At 41.0% G+C, this 27,997-nt stretch overlaps 1 protein-coding gene across 2 annotated transcripts in view; it reads left to right on the top strand.

Annotated features, from left to right (window-relative positions):
- The window catches only part of AOAH (acyloxyacyl hydrolase), a 973,359-nt gene that overhangs the window by 536,877 nt on the left and 408,485 nt on the right, over positions 1–27,997 (top strand). For both annotated transcript variants that reach the window (XM_086964832.1, XM_086964831.1), the window contains exon 10: positions 27,680–27,728. In XM_086964832.1, coding sequence (XP_086820958.1) covers positions 27,680–27,728 — 49 coding nt within the window. The remainder of the gene's footprint in view (positions 1–27,679; positions 27,729–27,997) is intronic.

The raw sequence follows: 27,997 nt of genomic DNA, 5'->3' as shown, positions 1-27,997 counted from the left end.
TATATCCAAGAGACTTCTTGGGCACCAAGATAGGTACAAAAACAGGTATAACTTCAACAAACACGTAAAGTCTCCTAATTATTGTGAGGGACAATGGGTCTGAGTTGATCATCCCAAACCATGCAGAAGGGAAGGTTTCAGATGTTCAGAGCCTTGCAGAATAACCAGAGTGGGATACAATGTTCTATTGTTGGAAAATGGTCAAACCTAGTGTGAGGACAAAATAGTGCCACATGTACTGGCCCGTGAACACATCATTGACTCTAGCACTGAGAGAATTCCTACGGGCGCTGGCCCAAATGTTCTCCACAGATCTCAGAGAACCAAAGTGCCTCCTGTTTGGAAAAGTGATTTTTAAGTCAAGTAGTTGTGCTCTATAGTGTCTTTAGGCTGCTTTTGGTCAAGCAGTGTTTTAGCTTGTATTTGTGATTGAAGTACCTCTTTTTTTTCTTTCCCTTTTTCTTTTTCCCCTTTTCTTGCATTTCCCTCCCGGTGTAACGTAGTTTTATCCATTGTTTCATTAGCGTAGGTCTTCTTTTTGTTTATCTTCCTTGCTTCCCTGGCAAGGGAGATGTGTTATATTCTACCTATTGGTACAACCCAGTCCTACTCTGTCCTTCTTATTATAGAATGTTCGAAGTTTCTGCAGTTGCCTCCAGCTGATTGGAAGCTGTGGTGGTGATTGGAAGCAATAAAGTTATGTTGAACCTTATCCAGTGTACATCTTTTATAACAAGTTATAATTCAGGAGAGGTTTTATCCTCCTCCATTGAAGGCTGCATTTTAGGGCTGACATCCAGGTCCTGATCCTGCTCATCCAGATCATCCTCCCACAAGGCTCACAGAGCTTCTGCAGCTCCAACTTCTTGATACCCTTCTTGGTGGGGCGCCCCCTTTCCTTGCAGAATTGCTTGAGCTCAGCCACTGTGTATTTATTAAAGTTGGCCACCTCAAATGGTCACAGACAGTGGAGAAATGAAAGTAGCTAATCAAGGATAATTTATAAAGCTCAAATTGGTCTTCATTTATCTATGTGGGGTGGTATTGTAGCACAAGATTACTGAATGGCACTGCACAAACACAAATCCAAATCTGACACCACAGTAAGAAATTGGGTTACTGACTGTGTGAAACCCTACTCAAGTGACAGCCGTCAAGATGGGCGCCTCTCCGTGAGGCTCTAGCATCTCCTGCTCTAATCGGTTACATCCATGGCCAATTATCAACTGCAGTCCACACTGAGGGCTGTGATGCAACTGACAAGAACTTGGGGAGCCTATACACCCTAAGAAATCGGGGGAGACCAAGCCCGGCTTAAGTGAATACACAAATGAACATATTAGTTAGCCTAGGTGGATTAAAATAACGTGCTGGGTGGATGAAGTGATGGTTTTGGATGGATAAATATGGATGTATAGATCAAAGGAAGGAACTCATAGGGATCAACACATATGAGATTATCCATCTATGCCCTTTCTGAGAGCCTCAAAATATATTTCACTGCACTAGAAGACTTGAGGATTCGTGAGGTGTCCAGCACCCAAAGCTAGCACTTATGGCTTTCTTTTACTTCTTTCAGTTCGCCACTTTTGTGTTTAGTAGATCAAGCATTTACAGGAATGGCTGTCCTTAACATGGCTATTGTGACACAGACAATAGCTTCTGTTTTGGTATATGTATTATGTTTCCATTCCTCCACAAAAATCAATTGCAAAGCCTAAAGTTTTGCATTCAAAAGTAGTCACTGACTTCCATTTAGTAGATTAAATAGAAATCATTCAAAAGTGCTTCTGAAGCCAAAGCTTAAAAAAACATACTAAACATTAAAATTGGTAGTGTGAGCACGTCATACCCTGTTGGGGAGAGCAAGGGGCAGAAATGGGCTACTAGACCAGAACTGAGGTGATAGAGATCGATTGTCCCTTGTGTCAAGGGGTCTGGTTTGGTGTATATAAAGCTCCAAAAACTAGGCCAATGAAAATCCTTTCCGCACTTCACTTTCTGTAGGCAAAAGCTAGCAGTTCATAGCTTCTCAGGTAGGTAGCTCGAAGGACAGGAGTAGAAACTTAACAGTAAAGCAACAGATACAATTTTATTTGAAGGAAAGTACTTTGGTGTCAGAGCTGAACTAAGTGCTACAAAATTCAATAGAAATGTAGTACAATCTAATAATAATCGAAGTTTCGTTTCACATTGAGGTGCTACACACACCTTCTCTACTCACTGGTGTCTTCTCTCCACACTAGGGTCTGGGTCCGATCTCCACACTCTTCAGCACAATATGTTTTAGACATTGATCAAGAACTGGTGCTCATCAGGCCCGGCCTGGGAACCTACAGCAGCCCTGGCAATTTTGACGGACCAGCCCCCAGGGAAGAAGTCTGAAGCATTGCAGCTGTTGTTACTGGGGGATGATATTGTAGCACTAAAGCAAAACTGGACCTCACCATTTTAATTTGCCGCCACCCTCCCGGCTTTCCAGCGAAATACCTGATGCCCGCTACACCATTCTGGCCTTGGTGCTCATAGTATCAAATACCCTCATTGGTAAATTCTGCAACTCAGTACAATGTATTTTATCCCTGCAGAAAAGTCTCAGGCATGCACAATAGTTTCATCTACTCATGCTCATCTCTGGTCCCAGCTGCACCTTAAGCCCTTCTTTACCGACCAACACAAATGTAGCAGTGCTGGGAATGTGGTTTGTGGTCCTACCCTTACTAGATGGTGATTTCTTTCCTGTGACGACTACAGAGAAAGCTTCCCCTCAGGACTGTGCTTGCGGGTTGAGATCTGTGAGGCAGATCTGTGTGCAAGTCTCATCTTCAGTAGCTGCAGCCTTCCCAGCCAGTTGGTGATTAATGGTGGTTACCTTTGCAGTTGTGGCCTCTAGGCCAATCCGATCTTTCCACTTCGGCTCCAATGCAGCTTCACTTTCCTTTATCTACAGTCTTTCCAACATTTGGTAGATTGCTGGGCATCACAGTGATACTTGATATTTATAAGTGTTTAGTGCAGCTCACATGGGAAACAAGCACAGTTCACTCCTGGCTTCACTGTGGAATAGTTCAGAAAAGGGGGTGGTGATAAACAGAGTGTCTGAATTAAGCAGACCACTCTTACCCAGTCCAAAGATCAGGGCTTGATCCATCACCGTTATTTATCTCACAGTGGAATAGTCAGCTTTCTCATGGTGCTCCACATACAGGGATCATAATAAGCTTCTCCTCCTGGAAAGTGTTTCCTCTTTCAGGGCTAGTTTCACTTCTTTCTTCTCTCGTCAGGGACTTCTAATCACGTCAGGCATATCCTGACCGCCTCCATCCGTAAGTGCAGAATTCAGATGATGTCCTCTCACCTCCGGGAGACTGGCTGTCAGGTAGACAACAGCCCTGGTTGCACAGTAGCTCTTCAAGTAGATTCTGGTGCACTCCCTTCCTTTGTCATGAAGGACCTGAGACCTGACCAAAGGAAGTGTTATGGATTTCTAATTTGAAACAGATGTGATTCTGCTGGCTAAGGCTTCAGTACCAGTTTAGATTGGTTCTCTTTCAAATTCAATTTCCATGTTCTTCCTCAGACACAGCCTTTTTTATAAAATTATGATTCTCACCGCAGGTAGAAATGGGGTGTACTCCATAAGCAGTACATGGGCACAATGAAGTGCCTAGAAATCTCTGCTATCAAATGGCCTGGTGGTCTCACGGGGAGAGCGAAGTTCCTATGGATAGGTGATGCATCCTCCCTATTTAATATTCAAACCCTAACAGATATCCCACACCCAGAGACATTAAAACAGCCTAATGTCTTATGAGTATCACCCTACTTTATGGTAAAAACAAGTTTTTTCTTCTGTTAGACCCTCACCCACTCTATTAGTGGCATGCTTTATTATTGGATTGCATTCAGGTCCCTAAAAATCTGGATTTTCTCAACCATATTCCAGAAAGTACTTTATTTTACAATTTCAGCCCTGTTTCTTCAAAGAATAAGAGTTCCTTGAGCAACCAAGATATCCCTTTAATATTGATTGCTCATGTATGCTTAAAATGTGATGAAAGGGTAAGATGTGGTTATAATGGCCCTATTACCCGGCTAGTCTGGCAACATATTTCATACCTTAAAGTGATGGCCTCTTGGGGTCCAGGGCTTTTATGAGGGCAATAACTGTGCCCCAGGATCTATTTTTTGTCTACCTCTCTGTGTTAGGGGGGTAATGAATCATGAAACAAATATTTCATGCATATATGGCTTTCTCTCCCAATCTGTAGGAGGAATTTTGTCTTGATTCCCGATTTGAGAATCTCTTAAGACAACTTAGAGGAGGACTTGCCGCTCTAGTCACACAGTCGTCAAGGGTGCTATGACTCCCGGAGACCTGACTTTACTCTTTTTGCATTCGGTCTTGGGGCCTCAAAGGTCCTCAACTTATAGGGTAAACAGTCATAATATTGATTCCAAAATATAGAATGGACATAATATCGAAGTAAAAATATAGAATGGACAAAATATCGAATGGACACAATATAGTGGTTAAAAATATCGAATTTAAGGTAAGTAATATCGATTTTCAAAATATAGAAGTCAAAATATCGAAGTATACAATATAGGCATTAAATATATCGATTTTTTAATAATATCGATTTTTTTAAAGTGTTTTGTATGTTAGTATAAGTGTGAAAAGTTTATATTAATTTTTGTAATGTATGTTTAATGTATTTTAAGTAATGAATTTTATGTTATTTAATTTTTGCGTAATTTAATACTGTAGCGGGTTGTGGGTTTATAGGGGAATAGGGTGGGAAGTAATTTAATTATATTAAATTAAATATTAATTTTTAGCAATTATTATTAATTTTTAATTAAATTTTGCTTTTTAGTTCTGTAGCAGGTTGTGGGTTTATAGGGGAATAGGGTGGGAAGTAATTTAATTGTAATTAATTAAATATTTTAATTTATTTATTGGTATTCATTTTGAATTTATTGTTATTTTTTAATTGGTAATTAATTTTTATTAATTGCCAATTAATTTGTATTAATTGATTAATTGTTAATTATGTTAATTTTCTAAATTTATTTTCTGTAGCGGGTTGTGGGTTTATAGGGGACTAGGGTGGGAAGTCATTTAATTGTAATTCAGTAAATAATTTTTTTCATTCATTGGTATTGATTTTAAATTTATTGTTAATTCATTTTTAATTGGTAATTAATTTCTATTAATTGGCAATTCATTTTTATTAATTGGTAATGATTTTGTATTAATTAAATATTTGATAATTATGATAATTGTATTATTGTATTTTCTGTAGTGGGATGTGGGTTTATAGGGGAATAGGGTGGGAAGTAATGTAATTGTAATTAATTACATGTTAAAAATAATTTTTGTGTATTGATAATTAATTTACTGTTAATTTTTAATTGGTATTAATTTGTATTAATAATTAGTTTTTGTTACTGAAAATGAATTAGTTGTTAAATAATTATGAATAGGTTATTAATTTTTAATAACTAATATGTCGTTGTATTTCTAATTAATTATTACATAATATTAAATTGGTTATTCATTTCAATTAATGTTTTATTGGGATTGATATTTAATTTATTTTTAATAATATATTAAATCATTACTTTCCCTACTGTTAAACTCACTGGAGTGGGAATATTAATGTTCACCCTCCCGCTATCCAACGCTTTCCCTACTGTTGCACTCTCTGGAGTGGGAATAGTATTTTTTACCCCTACGCTATCCAAAGCTATCCCTACTGTTGCACTATCTGGAATGGGAATAGTAATGTTCACACTCCCGCTATCCAACGCTTTCCCTACTGCTGCACTCTCTGGAGTGGGAATAGTATTTTTTACCCCTACGCTATCCAACACTTTACCTACTGTTGCACTCTCTGGAGTGGGAATAGTAATTTTTACCCCTACGCTATCCAATGCTTTCCCTACTGTTGTACTCTCTGGAGTGGAAATAGTAATTTTTACCCTTCGAATATCCAACGCTTTCCCTACTGTTGCACTCTCTGGAGTGGGAATAGTAATTTTTACCCCTACGCTATCCAACGCTTTCCCTACTGTTGCACGCTCTGGAGTTGGAATAGTAATTTTTACCCTCCCGCTATCCAACGCTTTCCCTACTGTTGCACTCTCTGGAGTGGGAATAGTAATTTTTACCCTTATGCTATCCAACGCTTTCCCTACTGTTGAACTCACTGAAGTGGGATCAGTATTTTCTACCCCTACGCTTTCCAACGCTTTCCCTACTGTTGCACTCTCTGGAGTGGGAATATTAATTTTTACCACTACGCTATCCAACGCATTCCCTACTGTTGCACTTTCTGGAGTGGGAATAGTATTTTTTACCCCTACGCTATCCAACGCTTTCCCTACTGTTGCACTCACTGGAGTGGGAATAGTATTTTTTACCCCTACGCTATCCAACGCTTTCCCTACTGTTGCACTCTCTTGAGTGGGAATAGTAATTTTTACCCCTACGCTATCCAACGCTTTCCCTACTGTTGCACTCTCTGGAGTGGGAATAGTATTTTTTACCCCTACGCTATCCAACGCTTTCCCTACTGTTGCACTCATTGGAGTGGGAATAGTATTTTTTACCCCTACGCTATCCAACGCTTTTCCTACTGTTGCACTCACTGGAGTGGTAATATTAAATGTTACCCTCCTGCTATCCTACAGTAAAATATTGTACATTTTTTATTAATAGCTTAAATTAATTATATCTTATTTTTAAGGGTATTTGAGTATTTTTAAGTATGTTTTAGTTAATTATATTTATTATTTCATTAATTTTAAAAATACTTTTAAGACATTTAAAAAAATTCGATATTTTGACTGACTATATTTTTTACAGACTATATTTTGGATTCGATATTTTTGCACTTACCTGTTTGTAGATAGGAATTCGATATTTTGGCATTCTATATTTTGGTGACTATATTTTGGTAAGTCTATATTTTGTCATTCTATATTATGTCAGTGATCCAACTTATAGAACATAATCTGCAGTCCCATCCCCTCACACCTACCATCTCCTACATGGAATTGCTTAGGGGAATAACTAATCAGCAGCTCTTTCTTAACAATTGAAATTCTAAAGGTAGTCCACACTCACTTCAGTGTCTGACAGTCTACCCTTTAGCCATAAGAATGCAGCAGTACCCTTTCAGTGTCTGGGGAAACGTTTCTCATCTTGCACCATATGCAAGATGGATTCCCCAGACCCTAGTTTTCAGACTAATACACCGCATAGAGTCCATCTTCTATACAGGATCTATACACTCACTGCACATACACACACTCGGCATGCATATGGGATGTCAGCTCAAGGTTCTGGGTTTCACATAACAGCAGGACTTTACGTGAGAGAAGCCAGTAGGGTCACTTTTTCTTGACACACACTGAAAAAAGCCTGGTCATGCCACAGACTCAAAACATAGTACACTGCCACTGATAGAGCGCGCAGGTCACCCGGGTCACAAGTTCACCAATTTTCTCCGCGCACTGGGCCCCGACGCGAGAGATCAAGACTGAGTTTTGCGTGAACCGGGTGATTTCTTGCACGCCACTATGAGTAATTCGGGGGGTGACTCTTACACCACTTACTACTCATGTACCTGACTTACCACAGGCACACTACTCCAGATGGATCAGGAGCTATCAGGGAATAGGTGACAGATTTCCTAGGAAAGAATATATTTTATAAACCACAATACATTTTTCCACACTATAATCTGTAAAATAACCACAGACACCTGATGGGTTTGAAAGTTTTATCTGAAGATTTCAAAGTGAATATGCCAAAATAATCAAGATACAGAATAACACATCGAGCATTAGGATCACAACCAAAATATAGCTATGGATTAAAGCAAGGACCATTTGGGTATACAGGAGAACTATGGGATATGAGTATTTGGGGAACACGCTATTGAACCCAAGCTTAAACTAAACACGAGGGACCTAAAATGTATATTTAGACTAAGCGACTTATGCTGTTCTTACTAAGTTCACTGCAACCATGCTAAGGGAAAGGGAAAAACGGGAACACACTAATAAAATATGACAGTTTTGACAATCTCCTAAAGGTGGGGAGAGAAGTGGAACAATTCTAATAAACACTTGCATATAATTTGCAGTTCAAAGTGATAGGGCAAAATCACAGGCAAGAACGCTTTATTCAGGAAAGGAGAGTAAGTGAGAAAAAGACGCAAACCCACAAGGCAATATTTACCTAATTAGAAATGAGGACTAACCCTGGCCACGGGTCAGTTTGGAAGGACGGGGACAAGGACCCTCAGAAAAGGAATGCCAGAATGCGAGCAGGTACAGCTCACAGGCAGTCAGGACAGGATACCCCTCAGGATTTTGGGTCAGGACTGGGCTCACCAAGGTACGACCAACACCCACAGCTTCGGAAGCAACGCCTGCGTTACCCCTCTCTGCAAGTAATCTGCCAGTAACCCCGATTGGGTTTCGAATTTCCCAGCAAAGTGCTTCGCCAGCACTTAAGACTATTTCCACCCCTAGGAGTTTGTGGAAAGTATGGACCGAGTGCTCCGCAGCACTCTAAATTGAGCACCTATAGAGTTCGTAGGGTCAGTGACAGGTCTGCTACTCGGACAAGTCGGACAATTTTCCTAAGCTACACTAGGGCAATTATACGGTTTGGGGACCCTTAGACCACCCACTAATGTTGCAAGTGACAGTTTCCCACATTATGATTGGTCAGAAGAGGTGATGCGGTCATTATCACCTCCTAGAATTCAACGTTCTCATCATAAATATTAAATTTTGCTTATCCGCCCCTTGGGTTCACGTTCCCATCCATAGAAATACAGTAGACAATACGAGAATACAGGGTATAGCAACATTGTCTTTGGGGTTCAAGGTGAAAGACTGCATCTTGTGATGGGTTTCTCAGGCGCATCGGGCTTCAGGAGCCAGCTGGCTTGTTTCAGCTTCTGCGCAGTAGAGTTTCTCCCCGGTCACATGACGGTGCCCAGCAGAGCCTCAAGTATGGCTCCGCTCCCGATTTTCCCTGCCCCAGAGACGCGATACATGAAAAGTAAGCGAGAACAAATTAGAATCACACATGAAATGATCACACTGTATACCGTGATAAAATTTAACACACCCCTTACTTTATAACATCTATAGCATTAAAATTTAGTGCGAAAAGACAGATAGGCTAAAGCAGCAGTAGCAGGCAGAGTGCGTGGTAAGAGACAAGCGGCCATGTTTGCAACAGTGCGCATGAGCAACAGATTCCCTCCAGAATGCGAGTGCGTCACATCACATGGGTATGACCGACGCATGCGCAGACTGAATTTCATCGAAACAGCCATTTCTTCTAGTGCAAGCTTTGTTAGTATAAAAAGACACACAGGCAAGCCTCTTGGGGACACCCGCGTGTTGGGGAAAATGCTAAATAAATGACGAACAGTTGGATTAATATGATTATACATTAGACGAGGTTCATGAATGAGAGCAAGTCGCTTTACGTGCGAATCCTTGCTCCATCAATCCCCTCTTTGATGATATTTACTATCATCACTACATAACGGAAACAGATGCCAACTTTCAATCTTCCACATCATTCATTTCAATTTCAACAAACTTGTTGTTGATTTTTCTTTCAGCTTCTCTATGAGAGTGGTGATTCTTCACCTTTTTGTAGATTTCGTTCCTTAATTCTTCTAATTCTAATTCATCAATGTTTCTCTTCACCCCTCTTTTGTTTACAGTTTTTCTTTTGCTCTTTTGACATTTACAGCAGATGAAAATTATCAACACAATCACACCTATTCCAATTATTGGCATCAGTATTTTCCACAGAATGTTTCTACCTAAGTTAGAAAACCAACTACCTATTGAGGAGAGACTTCCAGTCAGTCTCGTCCAGGCACTGTCAACCTCTAATGGTTTGAGTTCCTTTTCCAAATTAGTTATGTTCTTCACATATTGTTTTAATTCGATACTTTTGTCAGGAATGTAGGTGCAACAATGTTGCGCCTTCAGCATTGTACAGACTCCGCCCTCTTTTGCCAATAAGGTGTCAAGAGCAAGGCGATTCTGCAAAACCATTGATCTGATCGCAACCATTTCAGTATTGACCAGCAGGAATCCAGCAGCAGTGTCAGTAGATAACCGATCCACTACTGTAGATAATTTGCAAATTCTGTGTGTGTTCAGAACTACCCCCATTCCAGGTATCAGTGCACTAAAAATATCACCTATGATTTCTCCTACACTTTCACGTTTTCTACGCACTAAGCCATTAGTGTCTTCATCATTGCTTCCAGCAGCATTGTTCACATGGTATATTTTCGGGAAAACAATGCCAAAGTAGCAGCTTCCATACCAGTGATCCGGCAATTTGAAATAAGCCTTGTTCCCACATATGTAATATATTCCGGGAAACACAGGTTCTGACCCATTTTTGAAACCCCAACCTCCAATTACCTTATAATTATGTTCACACTCGCTGGAACCAATGAATACATTGTTATAATATTCTGTCCTTTCTCTATGGAGACAAAGTTTTCCTTTCCGTTCAAAATCCAGTAACAAAGCAGGATTAGCTTCGCCTTGTGAGGTGTTATCCATGTGCTCAGCCCACCTAGGGACTCTATTCTTTTCATCATTTGCCTTTTTCTGAAACTTTTCCCTCCTTCGGTCTGCCATTTTTATAAACATCTTTTCCTGCTCTTGCAAGGAACATGTCAGATTCTCTTGTCGGGCTTCATCTAAGTCTATGTCACCTATAGTCAGGAAATATTCACCCATATAACGGGTTACCTCGCTTTTAACATGGACGAGGTTTAGATGTCCTCTAATAGGAAGTTCAGAAAATACTACGTCAGCATTTGAATAGTAGTACTGCAAAGTGCTTCTATAAAACAAGCTAGCTAATATACTGCAAGAAATTCCGTAGGTTAGGGGCAAGTGGTGATATGTCACACCTTCAGCTACAGATGTGGGTAGCTTCATGCAGACATAACAGTCTTCTATTTCCATAGCTTCTACATAATGCACTAACAAGTTAGCAAAAACATTTAAATGCGTCCGGTTTCTCATCTTGTGAAAGTGCAGTTCACCCTCATCTGATGCTTCTAAATTCTGTCGTGTGTGTCTTTGCCTAACTGGATTGTCATGTCGTTCTAAGCTTCGTGGTGTTTCTGCAGTCTGTGCAACGTCTGTGTCTAATATTTCAGGTTCAGTAGGGGACAGGTTAGGATTTTTACTTATCATAAAAGGTAAAAAGACGGTTAATCCTATCCACATCACTATTAGCATTGCTATACTACACAAGCATATCTTACAGCAAGTTTTACAACACCCAAATCTGGATCTCCCAGTTACGCTTGAATCAGACATTTTAGCTTACAGTTGGCTTTTGCAACCCCTCTTCTTTTCTTTACACCAAGGCTTCGCTCTGTTTTGTCTCAAGGAGGGTCTTCGTCCGAACTCCGATCAGTGATGGACTCCACGTCACTTTTGCCACTGTGATTGGGCTCATCAATTTCTTCCAGCACCAGGTATGTCCATTCGGGGCTCCGATACAGTTTATTCTGTTTCTTCACTCTGTCGCTCTTTCTCAGAAACTTGCCTCGGGCTTGTTTTCTTTCACTTTCAGCCCTCTCACGGTCTTTCAGTTTCTCCTCGACTGTTTTTATTCGGAGTCTTAGCCTTTTGACGTACCTGGGTGTACTTTTGCTTCTGTGACTTTCAGTGGTCGAGGACACTTGACCTTCCTCGTGCACTCTTTTAATTTTCTCCTTGTGCTTGACAGAGTCTATTTCCCTCCCTGTCTGACTAGTTCCAGGTCTTTCATCTCTTTCTTCTGCCTGGTCCTCAAACTGGTCCTGTTCAGGTTCGCTTTGTAGGTTTTCTTTGCTGTTAGGTGAACTGGATTCTGATTCCTGAACACGTTCATCTATTTCTATCTGCTCTGGTTCATGCACTTCGTTCTCTTCACTGTCTTCCGCATGAACTTCGGCCCTTACCACTATCTGTCCCTTCCCAGACTCCGGAGTTTCAGGCGGAGTGTCGACGTCTTGATCTGTCCCTACTTGGCCTATTTCCTGATCAGGTGTGATGTGTGTCTCGTTGACCTGACCTTCGTCCTCTAGTTCTGTCTCACCTGGACTATCCCACTCACTGTCTAGGTAGGAATATTTCCTGGTTCGTATTGGATCGTGAACCTGGTCGTCGGCAGGGTACCACTCAACGTCTCGACTTGTGCTCGGCAGTTCGATGTCAGTGAGATCCGGACTCTCCTCGGGAGTCTCCTCAGCGGTGCTGCCTTCAGCTTCAGTCACGTTTTCTCCGGTTACCCGCTTTGTGTGGCTGGCATGGATCCACTTCGGCACACCAGCACACTTTACAGCAGTAGTGGTGACAAGAATCACTTGTCTTGGCTTTCCCCACTTTGGTCCAAGGCAACTCTTCCGGGTGTGTTTCTTTAACACCACCCAATCGCCTGGTCGTAGCTTATGTGCTGGAGTCTTGGGCCATTCGTCTTCTGTCTCTCCAATCTGGTGGGAGATAGAACGCACTTGGTCACCCAGCTGCTTGCAGTATTCTAGCACCAAATCATCAGTAATGCTTAGCAGTTTGTGTCCAGGTACCCATGCTTGTCGCATCACTCTCCCCATTAGTACCTCATGGGGGCTCAAGCCTGTTTTTCGATTTGGAATACTTCTCAGACTCATCAGCACAAGGGGCAAAGCGTCTGTCCAGTTCATTTTGGTGGAATCACACATCTTCGCCAACCTGGACTTTATCGTGCCATTTATCTGTTCAACCACCCCAGACGCCTCGGGATGGTAGGCACAGTGCAGTCTTTGCTTCATTTTAAAAGCCTTACAGAGCTCTTCTAGGACGTCGTTGGCAAAATGCCCACCTTGGTCCGTTTCAATCGTCTCAGGGATTCCAAACCTAGGCATCAACTCCCTGAGCAATAGCTTGGCTGTAGTTAGGGCATCATTTTTCTTAGCTGGGTAGGCCTCCACCCACCGGGAGAACAGACAAACTATGACCAGGATATATCTATATCCCTTGCATTTGGGCATTGTTATAAAGTCTGCCTGCATTCTGACAAAGGGACCTACTGCCTTTCCGATGGTACTCTGCTCCACTACAGTCCTCTTTCCTGCATTGAATTGCTGACACACTAGGCACCTCTGGCAAAGCCTTTCCGCCTGGTTCCTGAACTTTGAATTATAGAACACCTTGTCAAACACACGACACATGGCATCCCTTCCCATATGTGTTGGTTCATGTATCATTCGGACCATGGGATCTATCAGACTGTCGGGCAGCACGGGCACTCCACTTTTGTCTACCACCACACCGTCATTCCTCATTCTGCATTCATTTTCACTCCATCTAGCTTTTTCTTCCCTGCCTGTTGACTGTTGTAAGTCTTTCAATTCATCCCACGTTGACACATTATCAAACAACATCAGTTGGCAGCTGTGTCCACCCCACAACCCAATTTGGAGGGACATTTGGTGTCGGGCACAAAATTGGGCAATTTGGTCAGCGTATCTATTTCCGGCTGTCACATCATCATGTCCTGATCTGTGAGCCGCACACTTGACCACAGCCAATTCTTTGGGCAATTGAATAGCTTCCAATAATTCTTGTACCACCTTTCCGTTTCTGATAGGGGTACCTGAGGAAGTCATGAATTCTCTTTGTAACCACAGTTGGCCGAAGTCATGAACAACCCCGTAACAGTACTGACTGTCGGTATAAACAGTTATTCTTTTGTTTTTACCCCTCCTGCAGGCTCTTGTCATTGCTATGAGCTCTGCTACTTGTGATGATTTCACTTCGCATAGGCAAGAGGCTTCTATGGTGTTTGTCAACGTGACAACAGCATAGGCAGCACACAGACCCCCACTCTCATGTCTTAAACATGAGCCGTCCACGAACATTGTATGATCCCCATCAAGCAATGCTACTTCTCTGATGTCAGGACGGGGCTTAGTGCTGAATTCTGTTAGATCAATGCAATTATGTTCCATTTCACCCTCGTCGTCTATATCCAGGGGAACAGGTAACAGAGTTGCTGGGTTTAGGACATTGCACCGAGAAATTGTTACATTCTCAGCACCAATCAAAATTCTCTCATACTTAGTCAGCCGACTAGGTGTGAGATACTGGGTCTTGGTTCTTGTCAGTAGAATTACAACAGAATGTGGAACATATACGGTGACAGGATGTCCCATGACAATATTCTCACTCTGCTCCAGACTGACGCAAGTAGCAGCTACTGCTTTCAGGCATCCGGGCAATCCAGCAGCCACCGGATCTAGAGTGGCTGAGAAATAGGCTACAGGACGCCTGACCAGCCCATGCTCCTGGGTCAGGACTGAGAGAGCACAATTTTCTCTGGTGTCACAGAATAGTTCAAAACGCTTGGAATAGTCTGGCATACCTAATGCAGGTGCGGTGCATAGACAATTTCGCAATGTTACCCATGTGGACATGCTTTCGCTGTCCCAACTGACTGGGTCTTCCACTCCTTTCTTGGTCATTTTTATCAAAGGTTTGGCTAGATTTGCGAATCCCACAATCCACTGTCTGCAGTACCCCACAACTCCTAGAAACATCCTCACCTCTTTCTGAGTTTGGGGTAGGTCCATTGCTTTAATTATCTTGATCCTTTCTGTGGTGACTTTTCGGATCCCTTTCTCTATCTGGTGCCCAAGATATTTTACTGAGTTCTTACAGAACTGCAATTTGTCAGGGGATACTTTATGTCCTCCCTTTCCTAGGTGATTCAGCAAGGCGATGGTGTCGGTGACACAGTCATTTTGAGTTTTAGATGCCACTAGAAGGTCATCTATGTACTGTACCAAAACGGACTCTCCGGGCAGTATCAGGGTCTCAAGACATTTCTTTAAAATCTGGTTGAAAATCGAAGGACTTTCAGTGTACCCCTGGGGGACACGATTCCAGACATAGATATGGCTGTCAAATTCAAAACTAAAAAGGAACTTGCTTTCTGGATGCAATGGGATGGAAAAGAATGCATGGCACAGGTCAATGACAGTGAACCATTCCGCATTCCAAGGAATCTGATACAAGATTACTGCAGGGTTGGGCACGATGGGACAGCAAGGTACAACAATTTGGTTTACCTTGCGCAGGTCCTGCACTACTCGGTATTTCCCACTAGGCTTTTTAATCCCAATGATAGGCGAATTGCAGGGACTGCTCATTACTTCTTCTATGATTTCTGCTTTGAGCAATCGGGTAATTTCAGTTGCGACTCCTGCCTTTACTTCTGCACTCATTTTGTACTGTCTTGTTTTGGGATATACTGCATTTGTCTTTATTGCTATTTTAACTGGGTCCACGTTTGCCTTTAAGCCTACATCTTTTCCTGAGAAATCCCACCCTTCTGGTACTACTCTTAACTGAAGCTCTTCAGGCAAGTCTTCAATTGACAACGTTTTAATGTCATCATCAGGTCTTACTAACATTAGTTTGTACAAACCATCTTCATCGGGGGTCTGAACTTCGACGCCTTTTGGTGAGCAAAAGATGGTGCAGTTCATTTTGCACAACAAATCGCATCCTAACAGGTTCACGGGACTGGAATCACAGACCACAAATCTATGCATTTCTTTAAAGTTTCCTATGGAGATTTCCATAGGCTCAGTTACTGGAGTACTTATTATTTGATTGGAGACACCCACTACTTGGATCGCTTCTGCCGAGAGGGGTAGGTTAGGAACATCCACTGTTCTCACAGTGGACCGGGTAGCACCAGTGTCCAACAGAAAGGTGATGTCTTTTCCCTCAACCTTCCCTTCAATGTATGGTCCAGTCTGGTCTACCGGTAAGGAGGCGCCAAGTACGCACTCCTTGTCCTCCCCTCTCAGGCCCCGTCAATCTTGTTCATCATAGAGGAAAGAATCATTTAACAGGTACTGTGGAATTGCTGCATTGCTTCCATTCTCTCCCTCCCATATTTCCGCCCTTTCATTCTGCTGGCCCTGGTTCTTATAATTCTGTCTAGGAGCGCGAGGCACTGGAGGTAGCTTTACCTGTTGCTGGTTCTTTCTTGTCCCCTCTTTCTGCACCTGTGGATTTAAACCATTTATAGGGGCATTACCGGCCTGCAGGTGTGGACACTCGTCTCTCCAATGCCCTAACTGGCCGCACCCGTGGCAGGGGAACTTCTTCATAGCCTCTTCCCGACTCAATTTTGCCCGGGGCTTCCCTCCTCCCCCAGCAGTGGCATTCTGAACATTATTATTGGAATTCAATTTACTTAACTGTTTTTCTTGCTGTTCAGCCAATTTTACTTGTGCCCACATTACCTTTTCCTTTAGGGCTTTCTTTTTATTTTCGATTTCATCTTCGCAATATTTTGCGTATTTCAGGACATCATCTATGGGCTTTCCCTGCCAACTTATTTTATTGTCTCGAATCCATTGAGATATTTCAGGCCTTAATCCTAGCACGAATCTGTAACTGAAATGGGTCATGTCTTTCATGTCCACATTATCGATACCACTGTAAGTCTTGAATACTTGCAGTAACCTTTCATAAAAGGAATGGACAGTTTCATCACGTTCTTGGGTGGTTCTATTCTGGTCCAATCTGTCTCTTTTGCGGGCACCTTTTTCTTGAGGTACTGTATGACCTGATCATACTTCCTCATTACATCCGGTGAGGGAGCTCCTGTTTTCTCATCTCTGGCATATTCTTCATTGGGCCAATCAATTTCTATTTTACATTCGGTCCACAGATCTACGGGCACCACAATGTCAAAAAACCCATCCAGGTCTTTCAAAAGACATTTCTGAACCTTTATGAAGCGTTCAACCTGTCTGTACCAATCAACAGGCTTTTCCCGTAATTTCGGGAAGTCATTTGTAAATGACACAATATCCTGTCTGGACCAAGGGACATGGACATATTTTCCTCCCGGGACCTCTCTCATGGGACACAATTTTTCTGTCGGAGTTACTTCTTTTAACACGTATTCTGAAGCCTGAGACTTAGCCCTGCTGTCTTCCTTTTTCTTTGTCCACCGAGTTCTCCATTTCCCCACATCCCCCCATTTCTGCAAGAGTTTCAACAATTCCTTTATCTGGATCTGTTTTCCTACCACATTCAAGCTCTCTAAGTCCTTGTCCGAAAAATCTACTCTGTAGGGTTTCTGAAGGATTTTGGAACGACTGACATCGATTCCCATTTCTGTGGAGCAATCTAGCATTTCGGGTAAGATTTTTACTGATAAACAGTAACTCTTCTTCACTGTAGGAGTTTAAGCGCTCTAATCCTACGTTTCCAGCCATCATTTCTTCAATTTCTATCCTTAGTTTATAGATCTCTAACGGTCTGGATTGGGGAGTGGTCTCTTTCTCCAACTCTTTGGTCCATCTGTCTAATTCTTCTGGTGATACTACTGTGGCACTCCTAACCCCAGATGCACCTTCAATCAAAACCTCTTTTGGCCTATTCTGACTTCTTGCCCCCGACATGCTAGTCCTAGGTTCTCTAATGGGCAAATCCATCAGAACCACTGATTCACATTCACTCTCTTGATCGTCATCTATGAATACTTCCTTTCTCGGGGTGGAATGCTAGGAGTAGGCATTATGGGGGAGATAACAGGAGGACGAGGACTAGCCAGGCTATCCCTATACAGAGGAATAGCGGGTCCAATGGTTACTGGGATAGTCAGGGAATCTGGATGGGGATGTATCTGGGCTATGGTCCGGACTAAATCATCTCGCTGCCTGGCCAGGGCTTCCTTTTCTTGTTCTCGTAAACCCTTTCCTGTGGGATTGTCATGCAATACTTGAGGTACCAAGGGAGGGTAAATACTTGGGGCAGTAGGAGTAACCAATCGTGGTGGTCCTTCTCCAAACGGCTGATAATTCGGGACCGTGGATTTTGGTCTGCAAAACCCATCCCCTTCACTGGTTTTACTGTCTGTACCTGTTCCATCTGTCTCGCTATCCCTCCGACATCTGGGATATTTGGCAAACGGGTTTGGTGAACTCAAAGGCTCTGACTCGGCTGCATAGGGAGGGGGGTTTTTCATCAATAAATCTTCTAGGTGCTCATCTTCTGAGTCCCCTACGGGCATTGTGTGATGGGTTTTTTCTTTACTTTTTCCTTTCGCTTGTTCTAATACCCCCATCATTGGAAACAACCCCTCTGTCATCATGCTTTGTCTCCACTGTTTCATTTTCTGCTCTTTGGTTTCTCTATGGACCCTTGGATACCATTTGCTCACTCCCTTGTGCATCCGGGGTCTATCTCTCTCCAAAGCCTCAATTTCCCACTCTTCTAAGGCTTCGTACTGGGTCAATCTGGGTCTGGGATGCAATTCATTCATGCGGGTCCTTAAGTTAAACAGGATCCTACCATTAAAGGTACCATCAATAGGAAATGCTAGAACTCCGTCATCTGCAGTATACTTTGCCCAATTCTCTAGCCATACACAGGTATGATACCCTTTTTCAAACATCATGAAGGAAGCAGGAGTATTCGGTGGAGCAATGATCACACCCTCTCTTGTTCTAATGGGCTTATCTGTTTTGAAGAAATTCTTTACCTTGTCGGCAAATGACATTTTTCTTTTTATTCCGTACATCATGTGCGGTCTACCTCGTATAATCTGTTCCTTATAGAAGCCTGAGTTCTGTGGATTAGGTAAGAACTCAGGATACCACATATGCCTTTCCAGGCTCGCTTCTAACTCGGCCTGATTTTGTTTACTTTGGTACTTCCAATGCTAGCGCGACTCTTATTTTGTAGAAACCAATCAACACTGTGAATACAAAAATCCTTATCCAATGGGTGCGCGGCCTTTCGCGAGACCAAGTCCCACGCTCCGGCACTCACCCCTCCCTTACAAATTCGGCTTTTACTACACACCCGCTGTTCTGACCAATACCAGCGCGGCACGGAGTGACGTCAGAGCAGCCTTCCGCCCGACTCCCTCCTTTACAAGGTAACGGAAACTTTTAACTTTTCCTAAAGTGCGAGCGCAAAACTTAGTTACTAACACACAACTTCTGCCACTATGTTTGAGTGTTCTAAATAGGTAGAAAAATTTCCTCTCACTACAAGTAAACCACTTCTGTCTACTTTTCATTCACTCTGGGTAGACTTCTTTGCCTAACCCCTCACACTAGTAATATAGAACCCGTTATTCTTCTGACTCATCCACCTCAGTCGGGGATATGTACTGAGCCAGGATTTCACCAGCGGACTATCTTACTTACCAGTCAAGCCTCGGAGACCCTATTACTCCTCCCACATGTGACCCTTTCTAGGTGATATCACAAGGGAAGTTTTATACAAAGGACTCGTGGCTATCAATTATACAGATACAAAAAGATCCTAATTAGTGCTTCCAGGTATTTCTTAACCCTACACTAATGACTCTAAACAAGTGACTTTTCCAGCTAACCGGATTCTACTCACCGTTAGCTATATACTTCCCCGGGGATTCGGACTACACTGAACATGTACAAACAGTTCTTTGTTAATATTACATATAATACTTATAGCAGCAATGCAAAATCATATACACAGTCATATAAATCCTTAAAACATCGCAAAATATTTGAAAAAATGCAATAGAAAAATCAGCAGCATAGAAATTTTAGCAGCACATTTTAATTTCACAGTTTGTTTATCAACTATCCTGTCTACCTAATTTAACTAGTCCTAACCATTACCTCTGCTACCAGAAAATTACTGATAGAGCGCGCAGGTCACCCGGGTCACAAGTTCACCAATTTTCTCCGCGCACTGGGCCCTGACGCGAGAGATCAAGACTGAGTTTTGCGTGAACCGGGTGATTTCTTGCACGCCACTATGAGTAATTCGGGGGGTGACTCTTACACCACTTACTACTCATGTACCTGACTTACCACAGGCACACTACTCCAGATGGATCAGGAGCTATCAGGGAATAGGTGACAGATTTCCTAGGAAAGAATATATTTTATAAACCACAATACATTTTTCCACACTATAATCTGTAAAATAACCACCGACACCTGATGGGTTTGAAAGTTTTATCTGAAGATTTCAAAGTGAATATGCCAAAATAATCAAGATACAGAATAACACATCGAGCATTAGGATCACAACCAAAATATAGCTATGGATTAAAGCAAGGACCATTTGGGTATACGGGAGAACTATGGGATATGAGTATTTGGGGAACACGCTATTGAACCCAAGCTTAAACTAAACACGAGGGACCTAAAATGTATATTTAGACTAAGCTACTTATGCTGTTCTTACTAAGTTCACTGCAACCATGCTAAGGGAAAGGGAAAAACGGGAACACACTAATAAAATATGACAGTTTTGACAATCTCCTAAAGGTGGGGAGAGAAGTGGAACAATTCTAATAAACACTTGCATATAATTTGCAGTTCAAAGTGATAGGGCAAAATCACAGGCAAGAACGCTTTATTCAGGAAAGGAGAGTAAGTGAGAAAAAGACGCAAACCCACAAGGCAATATTTACCTAATTAGGAATGAGGTCTAACCCTGGCCACGGGTCAGTTTGGAAGGACGGGGACAAGGACCCTCAGAAAAGGAATGCCAGAATGCGAGCAGGTACAGCTCACGGGCAGTCAGGACAGGATACCCCTCAGGATTTTGGGTCAGGACTGGGCTCACCAAGGTACGACCGACACCCACAGCTTCGGAAGCAACGCCTGCGTTACCCCTCTCTGCAAGTAATCCGCCAGTAACCCCGATTGGGTTTCGAATTTCCCAGCAAAGGGCTTCGCCAGCACTTAAGACTATTTCCACCCCTAGGAGTTTGTGGAAAGTATGGACAGAGTGCTCCGCAGCACTCTAAATTGAGCACCTATAGAGTTCGTAGGGTCAGTGACAGGTCTGCTACTCGGACAAGTCGGACAATTTTCCTAAGCTACACTAGGGCAATTATACGGTTTGGGGACCCTTAGACCACCCACTAATGTTGCAAGTGACAGTTTCCCACATTATGATTGGTCAGAAGAGGTGATGCGGTCATTATCACCTCCTAGAATTCAACGTTCTCATCATAAATATTAAATTTTGCTTATCCGCCCCTTGGGTTCACGTTCCCATCCATAGAAATACAGTAGACAATACGAGAATACAGGGTATAGCAACATTGTCTTTGGGGTTCAAGGTGAAAGACTGCATCTTGTGATGGGTTTCTCAGGCGCATCGGGCTTCAGGAGCCAGCTGGCTTGTTTCAGCTTCTGCGCAGTAGAGTTTCTCCCCGGTCACATGACGGTGCCCAGCAGAGCCTCAAGTATGGCTCCGCTCTCGATTTTCCCAGCCCCAGAGACGCGATACATGAAAAGTAAGCGAGAACAAATTAGAATCACACATGAAATGATCACACTGTATACCGTGATAAAATTTAACACACCCCTTACTTTATAACATCTATAGCATTAAAATTTAGTGCGAAAAGACAGATAGGCTAAAGCAGCAGTAGCAGGCAGAGTGCGTGGTAAGAGACAAGCGGCCATGTTTGCAACAGTGCGCATGAGCAACAGATTCCCTCCAGAATGCGAGTGCGTCACATCACATGGGTATGACCGACGCATGCGCAGACTGAATTTCATTGAAGCAGCCATTTCTTCTAGTGCAAGCTTTGTTAGTATAAAAAGACACACAGGCAAGCCTCTTGGGGACACCCGCGTGTTGGGGAAAATGCTAAATAAATGACGAACAGTTGGATTAATATGATTATACATTAGACGAGGTTCATGAATGAGAGCAAGTCGCTTTACGTGCGAATCCTTGCTCCATCACCACTACCGCTTCATGTGATGTTCCCAAGACATGTACTCTATAAATGCACGCCTGGATGCCCGCTCCCCCCCCCCCCGCCACCCCACGTCACAAAACAGGTTTGTATAACCTTGAACAAGCCTGCCCCTCTGTATGCAAGCAAGGTTAGTGTTACACTAGGATAAAGAAGTCAGAATATGAATTTCACATGAAGTTGAGCTCTATAGTGCAGGCGTTCAGGCCTGTTTACCATGCACAGAACAATCTTATCCTAAGACTGGAAATACATTCAGGATAGCCCAACCCATAAATTAATCCAGGGAAGTGCCTAGGTTACGTAGTAGAAAGCAACAATGCAGAAAGCAAAATAGTTTACAAGATCTAAGGGCTGATTCTCAAGAGCATCTATCAGCGCTCGAAGTAGTACAACTAGAGTATTTCTGAACTGGCCCTGACACATCCAAAATGGGAATAACATGAGAATGGTCAGGGGATATTCATTTACAATTAGTACAACTAGAAAGAACTATCTCCGCTTTGCACTTTTCTAAAAGGGAGCTGAACATATTAGGGTCAATTCACAAAGCCAATCATGCAAAGTAGTGCTCTGGTAGATCTATTTCACATACTTATAATTGTCTTTGTGAATGGGCCACAAAATGAGACCGAGGTAGAAAAGCACTTATAATTCTAATACTAATACCAGAGGTATTACTATAGAAAGATTTGCAGGGACAAGGGCATGGGCACCTGATTTTTGTTATCATAGAAGGGGCTGCTGATGCTCGTAATACAGATCGTGGTAGTGCTAAATGTGCACCAGCGCACACTCAAAGGGTCGTTCTCTCATTTGCGTCAGGGGTGGCCTTTGCCTAAGCACCCTCACTATATAACTATCTTATATCACAGATAACAGGGTATTTTGTACTGATATGTGCCAGGTGCATCCAACTAAGGTTCACCGCGATTCAAACAGGGAAAGTACACCCTACTTAAAAAGGCCTTGGCATACTCTTTTACGTACTCATACATGCCTTTGTGAATCGGCTGTGAAACACCCAACTCCACACTAGTAAATGTGCAAAGAGCACACATTCCTTCCTATTTGTACTACCTATATATGAATATTCCCTCAACATTTCCAATTTTAGGTGTCTTGGGGCCAATTCACACAGGCAGGTAAGAGTATGTAAAAGAGTATTATAGGAGTTCTACTTCACATACTCTAAAAGGCCTTTGTGAATAAGCCCCATTATCTGTAAAATATATCTTATTATAAGAATATATTGAAAAAGTCGTTCGCAAACAGTATAATATTTTACTATATTTTTTGGGAAGGCCTGCTCCTAAAATACTCTGTTACTCCAAGAGTTGGTAGATCACACATAATGGGTCTTTGATGACAAGACGGTGGTTCACAGCCAAGAGGAGGGGCAGAATAATTCACTTGCACTTACACTGGCTCTGAATTCTGTGTAATCTCCATTGAAGTACTGAACATTAAATACGATATTAATTTTCTATAATTCTACACAACATACATGTGACTATAAGTACAATTGGGTATATTTGGGAAGGCACAGTTGTTGCATCCTAGAATTGCCTTTCACTGATCTTCAAGAAATCCAGCTCTGTGAGAGTCATGTTGTGACCAATATATATTAGCCAAATATTTTATTTTGCAAGGCGGTGGTCTAGTGGCTGAGCAATATGTAATAGAAACCGGAGACCAGTACTCAAAACCAAGCTTCCCACTTTACAAAATTATGTTATCCTAGGCATATCAATTAATGTTCCTGAGCAACATTTTATTTCTCTGTCTAAACTGAGGGACTTAGAAACAGAGATACTACCTGTATAACTAGTTACATAAACGTGTCAGTGTTTACAAGAGGTAGAAAAGGGCAGAATAAATACAGCAACAAAAAAAAATAGAGAGGGTCATATCTGCTGCATCGCACATCTATAGTCAAATTGGATTTGTGCATCACAATTTACTAAGAGGAATTGATAAAGCTGTAAATATCTAATTAAATACATTTTGCCAAGTTTTTCTCCTAAACTCAAGAATAATCTTAAAAAGCACATTTTATTTGAATGAATCTTGAGTTGTGATGAGTGGCCCAATTTTAGATTGTTTTAAATATTCTATTGATTTTAAGGATGAAGATAATTATATGTCAAGAAAGGCAGACTACTTTGTCCTACAATGTGAAGAAACCCTGAGAAAAAGCAAATTAGGAATGTGCTAGGAATTCCAGCTAATGAATCTTCACTGATTACATCGGCTATTTATTTGGAAGCATACACTGTAAATGAAAAATTGATTTAATTGCATGACATCAAGTTCTGTCTAGATAATTATGCACTCCTAACATGTGGCCCATAAAATTGCTGTCCCTGCGCAAAAACCTTTTTGCACAGGAGTCTCAATTATACATTTTGAGGAATTTATCACAACCAGTGCAATAAGGTCCGACCCCCGAAGTTCAATTTCAGTGGTCAAACCGCCTACTTTAACATCAGAAATTGCCTGATAATTACTGCCACATGTGAACGTTGGCGGTAAGCACCAAAATCTACATGTGATTTCCCATTGTCAGGGGAAAAATTGTAGTAGATGCTGTTGAGTACACCCAATATATAATGATGCCCAGTTTATCCTTATTTATCAGGTGCAATAAGTATTTCACCAAATGCCGGGCCTCTCATTATGTGGACCTTAGGAGTTGCTTACCCTGACTGAATTCATGATCACAGTGTGTTGTGGGTGGTGTCACTGGCACTAAATACATTGAAACAACTTTATATATTACAATCAGATGATATAGTTACACCTGTATTAATGCAGAGTCACCCACTGTGGTGACTATGTAGAGCAGTGTCCATGCAGTTAAAATGTTTCGACTGCTGCATATTATTCCATTTTAAACCCTATTTTGAGCTGTGGGTCAACAATGGCAGATCAAGATAACATAATTTGCACCTAGTCCCAAAATCCTCCCTGGGGATTTTGTTTTGTTTTAATGTAGGCAGAGGGAACTTGAGATAGTTTAAACATTCCAATAGCCGTTTTGAAAGAGGCCACAACAAGGATGTTCTTTATACTCAGTATCTTTATTTTATCACGTACATCTTTCCTGGCCAGAATCCAACAACATTCAGACATTGTGGATTTTTATTTTGTAGATGAAGAAATAAAATAGTTCATTAAGATGATATTTTGACTCACAAAGCTCTCTATCTGCATGGTTTGCTGAAGCAGATTTTTTTTAATAAACATTTTGAATCAATAAAATGGAACCAAATCTGAAATTATACCTCTTAGCAAGTATTATAAAAAATATATGAGCATTGAATTTAACATTGTATCGAATCAATCTGCAATTAAATGTATGGGTTTATGGTATGTTAATACTAGAGACTATTACAATGAATTTAGAGCACTCCATAAAGAAAATCTCCAATCTGCGTAGGAAATAACCTGCCTTTTTCTTGCCCTGGTGGGGAAGATTGTACGTTATCAAAATTATATTTGTTTATATCATATTATCCTTGTATTATGTGACCTGTCACTATCCCTACATTTTTGTTAAGAAAGTTGTTTCTTTATTGTAAAATTTTCTATGGAACACCAAAAGGGGGGCTTGAATTTCACAACCTTTATTAATATTACCTAAGGTTAAAGGAGGAGTTAGATCCCTTTAAGTTTTCATCATAACTTTCATCATACACCTTACAGCATAATCCAGTGGTCAAACCGACTGATCCCAACAAGACTGTGGCGGCCCTACCGCCTCTGAAAGGACCACGAAAGCCGGTCTAACCTTTATGGTAATGACTCCCTTAGCTGCTATTGGCTTTTGGATCCAAAGGCCTTATATACAAAGCAATTTTCAGGTTGCAAATGGGCTGAATCGCAGAATTAGCCCACTTGCAACCAGAAAAATGCTTTCAGAAATATATAAAGCCCAAATTGATATTCGTTAACATGTTACCAAGTAGCAATTTGAATTTTGCAATTCGGTGTTTAGAAGCGGCGTGTTTAGAGCGTCCCTTCCAAATACCGGATCACATTACTATGGACAAATGTTTTTGTTACTGAAATGCAGTTGCAAAACATTCCCACTTTCCAACCAACTCAAAACTGGTGGTAATGCATTCACAAATTGGAAGGGGCCCTTCCCCTTTGTGAATGTTGGGAAAACAAAACAATTCATTTTTTATGGTTGAAACGCATCCAAAAAAGCCTTTATTAAAATGCAATCACCGACATGGTGGTCTCGCAAACTGTAACCTACCTCATCAATATTGATGAGGTAGGTCAATTTGCGACCCTCTAGGAATTGCAGATATGAAACAAAATGTTTCATACTTAAGGAATAGTGATTTCCAAATAGCTATTCGGATAGAATCGCTATTTGGCAATCGCTATTCCTAGTCTAAATACATCCTGCCCTTAATGATAATGGCATTTGTGTAAAAAAGTGCAAGGAAAAAATGCTTTTTATCAGTCTTTTTGTTTAAAGAGGTGTAGTCTCAGACACCTAATATATTTTCCTTTTGGGTTACTAAAAGTATATCTAGCACCTTAGGTCAGGTATTCTTCAATATTTTGTTACAAAAATACATTTTTCTTGCATCCCTCTCAAGGTGTAATGAATTGTTAGAGTGATTGACAAAGTTATTTTCTGAAAGAATCAGAACAAATGGGTTGAAGAGGTTAAGTGATTTATTTACAGAGGATATTTAACTTGCATTTTCTCAGGTTGAAAAACAGTATCATTTACCTAATTCTGTTTATTTTAATTGAGATGATAAGCGTATAAATGTGTTGGAGAATATTTCTAGATATGCTTCAGAATCAACAAATCTTCCCATAAATTATATTTCAAATCTTACCCACAACTCAATACTGATCCAAGATGAAAATATCTACAAGATTAAATCCTAAAATGAATTCCAATAGGAAGGAGATTTAATTATTGTAAACTGACATATGCAATGCCATTGGGAGTTTTTTTTTTAATTCTTCTAGATCAGCGAGTACAATTAAAATACTTTTTACATTCCTTATTATTTACAAAAAATTATTAACCTACTCCCTAATTTACGTGGGTCTTGCAGGAGATCTATTGGGACTTCCTTTCATTTATTTTTTGACAGTTCAGTCTTGAAGCGCTTTTGGTTACTAATTTGGAATAACATTAACTTTATGCTTAAAACTAATGTAGCTTTTCAGCCTCAAACTATTGTGAGTCTTATAAAACAGCTTTATTTGTTCCAGTTAAAGGTAAAGTTGCAGATGTAGTCATTGTTACAGCAATTTAACAAATAGCTGTGAACTAGAAGGATAACAGGAAACTATGAATTGATGTATGGCAGCATGACATTTGTTTTAATCATGAAATTGATAGGACAAACATATCTAATTCAAATGTTGTCTTGTGGATATATTCAACTTGTTCTTCCTTTACAATTTGCTTCTCTAATTTAGATGTAGGACTGAATACAATCAATTAATCAATTAATAATGAAGAGGTTACTAAGGATTTGTGCTTTAATAAAAATGATTCATCTTTCATTCTGTAATTTTGTATGCTGGATAAAGTGAGGTTCCTGCAGTTTGCCCAAACTTGGCTATTTCTTAGTACACTGGGGATTTTGCGTGTCTCCCTTAAGGTCAGTCCAGCCTTTCTTCACAATACTTTCAGGCGTTCGTAACAACAAATGGAAAGTGAGAATAGCATCGCCATATATTATTTTGTGCTTCACCCCAATACAATTTTTTTGACAGCCTTAAACCAGTGAGTATTATTTAAGAAAAACTAAATGGATGTGTTGATGTTTTTTATAGGGAATTGATCCAGAAGATGGCATTCCATATGAAAAGAAGTTCTGCGAAGGTAGGTCTAGTTCAAATCAAATCAAATAAACTTTTTTCGATTTTCAGATAAAAAAATCATAAAGTCACACATTATAAAATTTTACATTCTATTACTTAAAAAAATCTAGTACCATGCATGATTACTTCTTTATATATCACAACAATCTTAAAATCTTAAAATCATATCTACAGTTAATTATTATGACAGGTATTCTAAACATTAGTCAGCCTCATGTTGGGTTTCCCATGTTATACTTTTTCTTTTTTTCAGTATAGCCTTCAAAAGTC

Source organism: Lissotriton vulgaris, chromosome 4_1, assembly GCF_964263255.1.
Source record: "Lissotriton vulgaris chromosome 4_1, aLisVul1.2, whole genome shotgun sequence".
NCBI lineage: Eukaryota > Metazoa > Chordata > Amphibia > Caudata > Salamandridae > Lissotriton > Lissotriton vulgaris.
This window is presented reverse-complemented; position numbering and strand designations above follow the sequence as displayed.